Raw genomic sequence first — 13,077 nt, forward strand, 5'->3', positions numbered from 1 at the left:
ACTGATTTCTTGTTTAAAGAAAGAGTTAACATTAATTGACTAGATTTTTAACTCATTAAGTTTATGTTGATTGGACACAGTCACAGGATATATTCATCAATTCAAACATTTTTATACATCCTTATTTCAGTAATATAAATAGGGTTGTGATAGGCAAGACACTTGATTTAAAACACAAAACCATAACAAAGAATAAGCATGACTTTGAAAATACCCACACCCTTGCCAGACTTTTAAAGGCAGAGTTATGCAAATGTTTATTCTCAGTAAAATATCAACATTCAGGGCTATTAAATAGAAAAACACTACATTGACATGGATGATACATCACACTGTTCATAAAATGAACTGCAAGTGTATAATTTAAATACAGTCATCTGTAGGTGTGGCAAGAAAGCTGCTCCAAAAAATTTGAAATGACAACATTTGTTAACTTCCAAGTTAGTATTATATTTGTGTTCACAACTTTGTGTTGAACACAAACCTCCTTTTGACTAAGTAGACTATTTCACTTCATTATTACTTTCATTTGTGCAATCTGCAAGTATGTATCCAAGGTGAGATCCAAGTTTTTCCTAACAGACCAGATTCTTTCAGCTTTGTCTTTTACACTGGGCTGCATGGTGTTACATACCACAGGATTCCATGGCTCACAATGTTCTTTCTTCTCTTCCTGTTCAGTTTAGATATACTATGAGATTAGCATCTGTTCCCTCAAAACTCCTTGAAATAAATTACTTCCTTAGTTGGGACACCACAGTGTCTTGCACTTTATGTCCTGAGTTTGTAATGCAAAGCTGAGGATTTATAAAATGTTTTGAATAATATATTAAGTAGCATTTTCACATCAAGTTCTATAATATATTTAGCTACCTATTTCTTTTTTGTATGTTTTTTATTGTAAAAATGCTGTACAGAGGGGTTACAGTTACATGACCAAGGTAATGAGTACATTTCCTATTGAGCATTGTTGCCTCCTCCTTTGTTTTCCCCCTACTATCCCTTCCCTCCCACCTCCACAACTACCTATTTTGTATCATTTTTTTCTTTTTTTGTTCTTAGACACATTCTTTGAACTTATTCCAGTCTCCTTTCTTTCTGGCATTCACCCTCAATTCAAAATGATTCACTTGACCAAATACTCTAGAGATTATTATAGAATACATAGATACCTATTTTTTTCTTTTATTCCTTTTCAAACTATTGCATTACAATAAAAGCCAGTAGAGTTTTCCCCTCATTAATTAATCTATTAATTAATCAATTAATCTATTTGTAAATTCAGAATGTTGGTGAAATACAAGCTACTCAAATCATCCAAATTTCATATGAATCCCAGAAAATACATAGTTTTCTTCAATAAATATAGTATTGTCCGGTGGATTTTGAAAGGTTAGTAAGGAAAGAAGAGAGAAATGGAAAGGGCATAGTGTCTGGGATTGTGAAAGCTGAAGAGAAAATTAAATGTGTGGGATGAATATGAAGTAGATTAATTGTTACATGCCATTATCTTGCACCTTTAAATGCCATTTTCAAAGTGTCATCACCTGACCCTTGCCTCTAAGGTAGCAGATAACACATTAACCTCTACACTCTATCTGGAGTTGCTCTTTAGTCTTGAACTTTTCTATCTCTCTTCTGTGGAGGATAATCGAAATGAAATGAGCACACAGTATGTGTTCTTGAGACTGGCAGTGGATAGACCTATTTTGAATGTAACAGAATGCTAGGTAAAAATCGGGGGCAGCAGCGAGTAAAGGGTACATAAAGACAAGCAAGAGATAAATACAAAGAATAATTCCTTTGTATTTTTCAAATGATGGAAGCCTCCTCATTAAACAAAAAATATATATGTTTCCTTACTGTTTTTTCAGAGTGTGAGACAGCTTTATTCTGATTTTCTAAACAGTATATTTGAGAGATTTTTAAAGTATGTTACAACTTGGAATGTGATCTTCCAGTTTCTGATGTTTATTTTCCTTCCACTTGAGGATGAATGCTTCAGTTTAGAAAAGGAAGTCAGAGCCAAGCATCAAGATCATCAATCAGACAGTGAACTTACATTTTTCAAACAACTCAGGAAATTACCATACAACTTTGGAATATTTTTCTGCATTCTATGACTACCATTTTTAACCGTTTGTACAGAAGAGGAAAAGGAAAAGACAAAATAAAATCCCGTATCATAAAACACAACATAGAATTGAAATAAAATATAAAAATGGAGAGAATCTATCAGTTTACATACCTGCATTTTGTATAACTTTTTTTTTGCTGGTTGTACATTCAAGTAAATAATTTATATATCAAGCAAATAATTTGCCATAGTTTTATAATGACTTATTATATTTGGGAAATGAATGGGAAAAGAAATATAAGTTTTACAATTTAAAGACAGACTTATAAAAATGATGATGCAATGCAAACATTTCTAATTGAGAGATCAACATGAGTAGCATACATTTCTGTAAGTAAAGGCTGTAAGTAAATCCACAGTGATTCAGAAGTGGTGAGGCTGGTACACTGTACATTTTACTAGTGTTTCCTAGGAAAGGAAAGAAAGCTCAAGCATGTAGTCAGAGAAGACCTTGGAAAAAATCCAAGTTTCTTTATAAAAGTTATCAGCATGGAGGAAAATCCTACATCATCAGGAATTTGATTCTCCTTGCAGATGACAGAGATGCTGAATAGTCTTGGCTAATATTATTGAACTGATGCTAAGGAACATGTATATTGTGTCTCAAATATTTAAATACTGTTTGTTTTATACACCCCTTCATTACTTTGGAACCGACTAGGAGCTCAAATCATCCATTTGGATGTAATTGAACTCCCAGTGTTTCTTTTCTTTACTTGTAGTATTAAAGAATCGTTCCATGGGTATGTTTGTTGAGTGGGTTATCACACACACACACACACACACACACACACACACACGCATGCATGCACATATGTGCTCTTTGTTCTTAAATTCTCAATTTGCTCGAATTCCCTTTTGCCAAATGGTGCTTTGCTCTTTTGTACATTTATCTTCTTAGTAACTAAGGATGGAGGTCTGTTGAATGTAAGCTATTGTTCAGGGTACTATTGCTTAGTGGAGCTCGAAATTTAACAAGAATCACTTTTCATGTGGTTGTTTAACTTGTCATTTGACAAAGTAGAGAATAAAGAAAATAAATTAGAAAGTAATAACCTTGCTTAAGGACAGAAAAGGAAAATGCCAAGTGCAGGAATAAGGAAGTATAGAAAGAGTTTACAATATTACTCAGGAAAGTGTTGGTAATATAGAAACAAACTTGTGTAAAGACCCAAAAAGAGGTGATCATGTGAAGATGTAACATGAAAAAAGAATGTGCAATTTATAATACACATGTTTGGTTAAGTCTTTCACCTTAAAAAATATTGCCTATATTTGAATAATCTGCATTTTCATGCCTAATGACTGAGTTTATAATATTTTTAATTAATAGAGATATGTCCTCACCAATTATTTTCTATTTTGAAAGTATTTTTTACTTTAAAGATATTGTTCCTCTTCTCTGTGGTTGCACAAATTTAAAATCTGATGAAAACAGCAATTTCATTATACTATCTAATTCTTTGGGCCATTTAGCAGAGTTCAGTAGGTGAGTCTGTATTGACCAGTGTTAATATTATGGAAGCTTTCAGAGAACAAATGGCCTAATCTGTTCTGGAGAGATGGAACTGTTTTCATTTCAATGTCTGGCTTATGCAGATGACTGCCCATCTGGTCTGAGCTAGGCTGTAGACAAAGTTTTATACCAGGCATCTCTCAAGCTATATTCTTTGGACCAACATTTTTATATAACAGAAATGTATCATCAGAGATATGTTTCAAGAAATAAGAAGTTGAACCCTTTAACTGCTTAATACCTGAAAATAAAAAGAAAAGCAATATAATACCACCTTTTACTTCCAAGCTTTTTTAGTCAAAACAGTCCACAAGCTATTCATGATTTAATAAAGTCCCACAAAAAAATGCATGCCTGTCTATGTTCGTTTAGATAAGAACTAAAAAAAATGGATCAGACCACTATTACAAATAATCACAAATATATTAGTTTAAATATTGGAGGTTTATTCTTACCAGTTCTGGAGGCAGAAATTTAATATCAATATGTTGGCAAGGGTACATACATTTCTCGCTAGTAAAGAGGTAAGAAAGTTTTCTTACCTCTTCTAGCTCTTAGTAAATACTGATAGCTATGGCAACTATACCGCACATCTTACATAAATCTTTTCCGTGTTACTGTGTGGTCTTTGCTGTTTCTTATAAGGGAGCTACCATGTGATTTAGGATCTTAAAGTAATTAGATAAAAAAGGACCCAATTCCAAAAAAGGTTATGTTTTAAAGTTTGGGGAAGATGATATTAATCCACTACACTATCATATTCTCCCACAAGACATAAAGAGACCAGCCTATAAAACATATGAATGGTCCAAAAATCAGAAACTTCTCTTATCTCTAACTTTATATGCTTCCATCAGAAAGAATGGCATTGCCCCTTTTGTAAAGAAGTGGAAAGACTTGGAAAAATCCTATTAATTGATGTAAGCCAGGCCCAAAAAACATAGATCACATGGTTTCCCTCATTTGTAATAATTAGTATATGTCTAGGATAGTCCTAGCAGAGGATCATAATAGTTCAATATTTATGTACATATAACCATGTAAGATGATGCAAAGTGAAATGAACTCCAAGATAATGGAAACAAGAGGTTTAGAGGTTTTTCTTTGTTGTTATTGTTTTTAATGTACTATGTGATTTCTTTTTTCTTCTGTATTATTTTCTCTATGGTTTATTCCCTGTTGTCACTGAATTTGACTTTTTACCAAAAATCAATACCTGGGTATTGTATATACATTTATCTGAATTAGGGAAGAGAAGGGGAACAACAAAATGGTGAGACAAAGGACAAAGGGTGAACCAATACAGCAACGATACTCACAAGACACCATGCTGGAAATGAACTGCACAACTTGGGGTTGTTGGAGAGGAGGGAAAGTGGGTGAAAATGAGGAAAAGGGTAAGAAGTTTGACAAGAAATGTACTCACTACCTTATGTATATAATTGTAATCCCTCTGTACATCACCTTGACAATAAAAAATCAATAACTTAGGTGCAAAGCACCTAGTCATATGTTACTAATTAAAAATATTTTGCATGCACACTACCTATGAAAGCATGATTCTCATTGTATGTTCTCATTCTTACAGTGACATGAAGAAGGTTGGTGTTACTGTTGTTGGGCCACAGAAGAAGGTCATCAGTAGCATTAAAGCTCTAGAAACACAATCCAAGAATGGTCCAGTTCCAGTGTAAAGTACTGGAGGAAGCGGTGGCTATGGATGATGGTGCATCCTTTAGTGGGCTAATGAGATTTGGGAAAGACAAGTGGAAGTTCCAAGTCCAATAAGACACTCAGCTATGAGTACAAATGCCTTAACGTGAAATTGAAAAACTCTTTATTTTCCCTTGTTATTTAGTGGATGAGTGGGTGGGTGGGTGTATTTCATTTTGTAATTGCTTTTAAAATGTATTAGTTGATGAATTAAATTAAAGTTTTTCAACTCAAAATGGTGAAGAACTAGCATCGAGCCATTGATCAGAGAGGGTCATAGAAGCAAAAGAAGAAAACAAAATGGACATAATAGCGTGTTCAGGATAACCACAAATTAAAAGACTTGTGATATTTTTATACGCAAAAGAAATCTGTAACAGGTATTTTGTTTCTTTAAAAGTGAGCAAAATAGAGGACTTTATACCTCAAACTATCTGGCCATATTTACTACCTTTTCATTGTATTAGTCTTATTTTTTAATCTATGTTTAAAGCGTATAGAGATGAAGTTTGTAGTTGGTTGAGTACTACACATCTTAAAATTTTTAGCTTCTTTAAGTGTATCATGTAAAATGTGTTTTAATTTTTGAAAAAAGTTATGTATTTATTTCCTTTTGAATTTTTATTGTTTTATATTTATGCCTCGTTGATTTAATTTGGAGTTAACAGCCAAGTGCCAAATGCTTTCTCAAGTTCAGCAGTAGGAAACATTAATAAGACACAGAGAATGATGTTTCCTTCTAGATTTTAGTGAATCATTTACTATTATGTCATTAAAACATGACATATTTTTCCTATTCATATGGCAACAAACTCTCCCAGTCTGAATTATTTCATTTATGTTTGTCTCTGCATGACCTACAAACTATATGCTCCTAAAGAGTGTAATATCCTCATTTGTACATGATGGATTTTTAACCAGATAACATACTATCCCTCCAGTGATATGGCAACTACATTAGAGCTCCTAAAATAATTACACTGGAAAGAATTGATATGCTCCATAGATTGTTGCATTAACTGAACAGCAGATAGGTCAATGCGTGAGTCAAATATAAATTACTGACTTTGAAAAGTCACCTAATAGCTTTGATTTAAATTGCTGAATTGTTTATGGGTAATGATGAAATCTAAATCACTCATCCACAACACTGAAGTTTAGATCAATTAATTAAACATCTTGATCACCAATATCAGGTATCATTGTCCACAGGAGTCTTCCACATCAACACAACTATTGTAATTTTGGTGTATAGTATGTTATCTGGTGTATAAGCCTTGGAATTCATTGTGTTTAGTGAGCATACCATGTTTGCAATAGCTAATCAATTAGGAAATGACTCAAAATGTGTAGACATTGGAAATTTGTCTTATTGCAGGGATTTAGACTTGCCAACATATAAAGGACAACTCTGGGCATGTTCATTAATATTTCAAACAATGCACCTGGTAGAGATGTAACTGTTAATACATTCTGAAGCAACACAGATAATCTTCATCCTGATGTGATCATATCATGGATATAAAATATGCATGCCATTAAATGCATATTTCTGGATAATATAATGCTGCAATATTTTATTCATGCACAAAAACGGTCAGTAACAAAATACAGCTCCCAGTCACAGGTCAAAACTCACAAGTGCTAACCTATTATAGGGTTAGTATAAGATGATATGGTTCAGACATAAGAATGTTTCCCAAATCTGCACACTTCCTAGAGTCAAATCATACTAGTAGAATTAAGCTTTTTTAAAGCCATAAGGGATTATGAAATTAATCACAAACTTCATGTATTCATACTAGAAATCACTAGAAAATCTTGTAGTGAAATATTTTCTGTTTTGAAACGTTAAATGGAGCTTCAACTTTATTTTTTAATCTCATTCTTCCCCACCCCAGACTGGCAGTTAATTTCTTTTTTTTTTTTTTTTTTTTTTGGTCTGGTTGTAGGGCCTGAACTCTGGGCCTGGGCGCTGTCCTCAGCTCTTCAGCTCAAGGCTAGTGCCCTACCACTTGAGCCACAGAGCCACTTCCGGCTTTTTTCTTTTGGCTTATGTGGTGCTGAGGAATCGAACCCAGGGCCTCAGGCATGCAAGGCAAGTGCTCTACCACTGAGCCAACTTCCCAGCCCGGCAATTATTTCTTAAATACTTGTCTGGGTATGCTCAACAGAATCATAAATTTCATAACCTGTAAAGGTTATGATTGTCAAATCTATTTCACTCATTTTGGCTGTTCTTTGTTGTTGTTGTTGTTGTTGGAAAGTGGAGGCTGTACACGCAGTATAATTGCTCTTTTTTTCAATATTTTTCTACCTGACCTCTTTTAGAGTTACTTTACATGATTCTTACCCTGTATATATGTAAACATAACAGTGTACGATTCCTAACTGTGGAGTAGAGGTACTAGAATATCTAGCTTGTGGCCATCTCTTTGTACAGAAACTGCATTGATGTTCAATAAACAAAGTTTTACAACTCCTTCTAAATATATGTACCATATAATCTGTTTGTATCTTAAACCTGATTTATACATATTATTTATTTCTGATAACACATCCAATTTATGCTGTATTAAATACCTATTAAGCCATGTACAAATGTGATATGATTGGCAATATATGTTTAGTATGAGCTTGAGTTTTCAAAACATCATTCATTTAGTTTATGTTGTACAATGTAGATGGCCTCTTACTAATGTAAAGTGATTTGTAGTGGAAGCATTTATATTTTTATAATAAACATAATGAAAATATTTTTACAGATTGGAATACAGAACTGGTCCTTGAAGCTTTTTTATACATTAAGTACATTTTGTTTTAAATAGTAAAATATTGAAATTTATATAAGGTGCAAATAATATACTTCAATTATTTTTTTCCATGAGTAAGGATGATTCATGCTGTATAATTCAATTTTTTTGGTCCAAGTCTCATTCTCCACATATTAGAAAAATGATCAATACATGTGATCTTCATAGTTAATAAATGCTAACTATATTAAGCCATTCTCTGTTGATTACTAGTCTGAAATTTTAAATATATAAGCCTCAGGGGAAAATCAAACTGTTGGCCCACATGTCTATCCACAAAATGATAGATCAAGCCAACATGGAACCAGACGTTCAGATAACGTCTCACTACTCTGTCGCTATTCCCCTATCTTCCTCACCCTGTTTTTCTCCATCTGAAAGTAAACATGTTAAGGGCAAGAATGTTAACAGATCCTATTATTTTGTAAACTTCAAATGTTGACACTTTGAAAATACTGTTTTAGTAAGTATAATTTTACATTGTATTTCCTATGAAATAATTATTGCACCTCAAATGTTGAAACAGATTTTGCGGCCTTGTATTGGATCACAAGCCCCATTTGAATGATTTTGAGCAGAATAGTGTACTACTCAGATTGCAAATCATGGATGGGGAAGTGATGCATGCTGCATTGATTACAGGTGTCAGAGGTTCAGGTACCAAATAAAGAATATTTGTTATGAAAAAAGGTAAGGAATTCTGCATTAGCAAATAAGTGAAAATGAACAATAAGTAACCTCAATTACAAATTACATACTAAAACACACTCGATTTGTCATCTAAAATGAAGTCTTGTCATTTGCAGTCCAATTAAAGAAAATGATTTATAGGAAGTTAAAAACGCTAACTGACAATACAAACAAAATAAATGACCAAGCTTCCTGTAGAGATAGAAGCAATACAGAAGAGATTGTAAAACAGGTTGTATTTCGGAGAGCAGATTCCAGTTGGCTGTGAGAAACAAATGGTGTTCAATTATGTTACTTGGAAAAGACAATGTTTTAAAACTAAGAGAAAGCAGTGAAAAGAAATGTATTTACTTATTCAGGAAGCATATTAACAGATACTACATCTATAAGAGTCTGTCTCTGTCTCTCTGCTTCACCCTATCTCAGCCTCTTCAGTACTAAGATTACATGTATACACAGCCACTCCCTGATGCATCTATGTACTTTACTAGCACCACATATTTTTTATTAAGCCACTTACAATAATTTGTGAAAAATTATCACCCATTTTTAATAGATGGGGAACTCCAGGCTCAAAATGTTCAATCACATTCATTTAAAAGAATAGATTAGCATGTTATGAAAGGGAATATTTCAAGTAAGTAATTTCTAATTCTGTTTTCTTTCATACTGTGGAGACTGTATTTCCTGAAATGTTCTGAGAATAGCTCTGAGAATTTTTATAGTTTGCACTTTGGAAATTCAGTTGGTTTTAAGTTCAATGAACTATATAATGTTAAAATCTGTTCTAATATAAAGCTGTATCATTTCCCTACAGTCATAATGATAAGAGTGCAAAAGAATAGAAATCATATAAACATACATAAGAAGAGGAGAGACAAATAAAATTTACTAATTTGAGAATATTTTTGAAATGTAAGAATTAAAAAAAATATTTGTGCCAATACTGGGGGTTGAACTGAAGGCCTGAAAGTCTCACCTGACTTTTTCACTCAAGGCTGTTATTCTACCATTAAGTCTTACATTTATTTTCTGCTTAATTGGAAATAAAAGTCTATCTGATGTGTCTTCCTAGGCTGGTATTAAATTGTGATCTTCAGATCTCAGGTTCCTTGAGTAGGTAGGATTATAGATAAGAGCTATGAGTGCCAGGCATAAAGAATCTTCTTCAGGAATAAAATAGAGGTCATAAAGGCTTTTGAAAATGATGTCATCTTATTAGAAATCAGAATTAAGGCAAACTGTGTTGGATATCATGAATTTGCTAAGCTTATATTGTTAGAAAATTATAGTAAGTTGATCTGATTCTGAGAGTATAGAAAAATGATCCCAAGGCAAAAGACTATGGAAATTTCATATCTCTGATGAATGTACAGTCTATATACTTTATCTCATACACACACACACACATACACTCGCATACACACACACACAAATTTGTCTAGGACCACATATTTTCAAATAATGCTAGGTCCTGTCATACTTAAGTGCCAAAATCTCATCAAAAAGAAAGAATGAAAAATATAGCCTTTAGTGCAGACTCGTCTAAGGTGATTTTTTTTTCTTAAGTGATGCTTGCAATGACTTAAGGTCTATACTCTTCTCCAAAGTATAGAAGGCAGTAAAATAGTGAAACAAAACAGATGATGGTCGGAGGTGAATTATTGAGGGGATAGAGCACTCTTCTCATTCTATTGGCTAGTACTCAATCACACTGCGGTACTTAACTACAGGTGAATATGGAAAAAGGAATCTAAGTGTGACAATGTTGAATAAAAGTTTAAGGATTTCGTATAGCTATCTCTACTATTGTATGACCTTTATGACCTCTACTGTTTTTCCTTACATGTATAATGTGTAATACGGTAGGTAGCAAAAGATTTGCTGAAGACACATGGCTTGCTGACTGCAACCACTTCTTATTCTCCACAGGCAATCATTTTGAACTTTTTTTCTTTAATGACATGAATCTAATACTTTACTAGTACTGCCTGTCTCAGCTATGGGACTGCCCTGGTCAGATCTCCTTTCAAGAAGGCCTAGTGCAAGAAGTTAGCTGTCAACTGTGAACTGTTGTACTTGCAAAATCCCCAGCACAGTTTTCACCAGGCCACATTTTATCATGCTTGATCCCAGTCAGTGACTCAGCACAGTGGGTGTACTGGAGCGGACCCACTTCTCAAATGATTATGACCTTTAACAAACATCCATCTTGTTCTGATTATCCTGGCTGAGACTTGTCCCAGAATGCACTGTGATCTGAGCTCCTGCCTATTCAATCATTCTTCCTTCACTAGCTTGCTTCATAGGGATTTTAGCATATGTATGTCCTATATAAAACAAACACACAAACATATAAAGACTTTATAAACAATAGTCTTTCACAGTCCTGGCAAATAATAAGTTCAAGGTCAAGACATCAGTACTTAGAGTCTGGGGAAGTCCTTCACTTCAAGAGGGAGTGAATACTTTGTGTACACATGAAGGCAGGAAAGAGGGGAGAACAAAAAGGGTCTCAGCTATCTCTTTCCAGCCCTTTTATAAGGCAGAGCCTTCAGATCTTTACCACCGGCTCAAATGCCTCTCCTTTCAATACCACCAAAATGAGAATAAACCCTGGACACAATTTTTTTTTGAGAAAATCAAATCACACCAATAGAAGTCAGATTGTGCTTTGTTTAGTGGAACAGTAATTAAACCCCATTAAAACTCATGCTTCAGCATGAGTGCTGTAGCATTTGGGCTATGCCCTAAGTCTTTTTTGTTTGGGAGACAGGATTCCACTACTAACTTTTTCTAGGCTAGCCTACCTCCTGTGATTCTCCTACCACCTGAGTAGCAGGTATTATAGGCATGAGCCACCAAGACTGCCTTTCAGATCTGAATTTTAATCTGAAAGTTCTCTCTGCTTTCTCAAACTCCCTGTCCTAATGCTTCATAGACATGTCTAACAGAAAGATGTTTGCAAGTCTACTTTTTGTGTCTTCTTAAAAATCCTAAAGGAAGACCACTTTGAAGTCAACTGGCCTGGCAACTGGGATGCTATATTTTATTCTCCACTTTACCTACCATTAAGTGCCTTACATATGAATTATACTCACTTCCGTCCCTTTGCTTTATTGCTCTTCCCCCAATCTCTGCTGAGCCCGCGTTAACTTGTCTGGATTTCTGTAGGAATCTCCTAAATTAGGCTGTCTCACACTCCAGTCCTGATATCTCCAACACATTCTTCCGTGTACAGCCCAACTAATGCAGGGAAGTGAATTTAATTTTGTAGTTTCTCCTCAGGAGACCCACAAACTCAAATACCTCAAGGGCCTGGCAGGTTACACAAACACATGCAGCAAATGAAGACTGTGGTGAGCCATTAAAACACCTTTCCTTCCTCTAACACTGACTGAGGTACAAAGCACACCAATTTAATATGAAATCAAATATTTCAAGGGATTTTTTTTTCTCTTGTGAAAATTGTTCTCACATTTTAAGTATGGCAAAGCATCTAAATAAAGAAGAAAACATATCCATCAGCTGAATTTAGCCTACAACTGTGAACTTTTCTCTTGTAGTGTACAGAACACTCTAGTTTGGCACGTGAGACTTTTCGGATAAAATTTTGTTTTTTTGTTGCTTTCGCATTCGCACACTGTATCTACTCTCTCTGTGCATTGCACCAAACCACACACTGCTCTTGGAATATGCTACAATCTTTTATTGAATCTGAGCCATTGACCTTTCTGTTCTTCTGTCTAGAATCCCTTAGCCAGTATTTATTCATTCTTCAGACTTACTATCTTTGACACTGGGTCAAGTGACCTTTTCTTATACAGCAACAGAACCTAGTACTTAATACTGACATAACACTTTACATCTTACATTGAAATTTCTGTTCTGTATGTGGCATCCTCCTTCCTAACTGCAGGCACCTCAAATAGCAATCCTGTCTTGGAAACCACCCTACCAATGCTGTCCATTGCTATGAGTCTGAGATGTAATAAGTATATAAAGACTTTTGTGTTGAATTAAGATATTGAGACAATGTTTGATAACCTAATAAAGTTGCCATTCTCGATTCTTTTCCTGTAGGGAAAAGTGTACATTTCCTTCAGGTTAATAAAAGTACTTAATGTTCTAGTTATATTTCTTGGATCATTGACTCTACCGACCACTGCTAGAACTGGTTCATTTTCATAGAATTTTGTGGACTCATT

The 13,077-nt window shown here is 34.2% G+C and overlaps 1 protein-coding gene across 2 annotated transcripts in view; it reads left to right on the plus strand.

Annotated features, from left to right (window-relative positions):
• Window positions 1–5,500, plus strand: part of Epha3 (EPH receptor A3) — a 316,446-nt gene extending 310,946 nt beyond the window's left edge. Inside the window, exon 17 of one of the 2 annotated variants that reach the window (XM_042676814.1) lies at window positions 5,242–5,500. In XM_042676814.1, coding sequence (XP_042532748.1) covers window positions 5,242–5,347 — 106 coding nt within the window. In that variant the 3' untranslated portion in view covers window positions 5,348–5,500. The remainder of the gene's footprint in view (window positions 1–5,241) is intronic. The other variant, XM_042676816.1, reaches the window with a different exon arrangement.
• The last annotated feature ends 7,577 nt before the right edge of the window (window positions 5,501–13,077 follow it).

The sequence above is a fragment of the Dipodomys spectabilis genome, unplaced genomic scaffold (genome assembly GCF_019054845.1).
Source record: "Dipodomys spectabilis isolate Male_0828 unplaced genomic scaffold, ASM1905484v1 ptg000032l, whole genome shotgun sequence".
Classification (NCBI taxonomy): Eukaryota; Metazoa; Chordata; class Mammalia; order Rodentia; family Heteromyidae; genus Dipodomys; species Dipodomys spectabilis.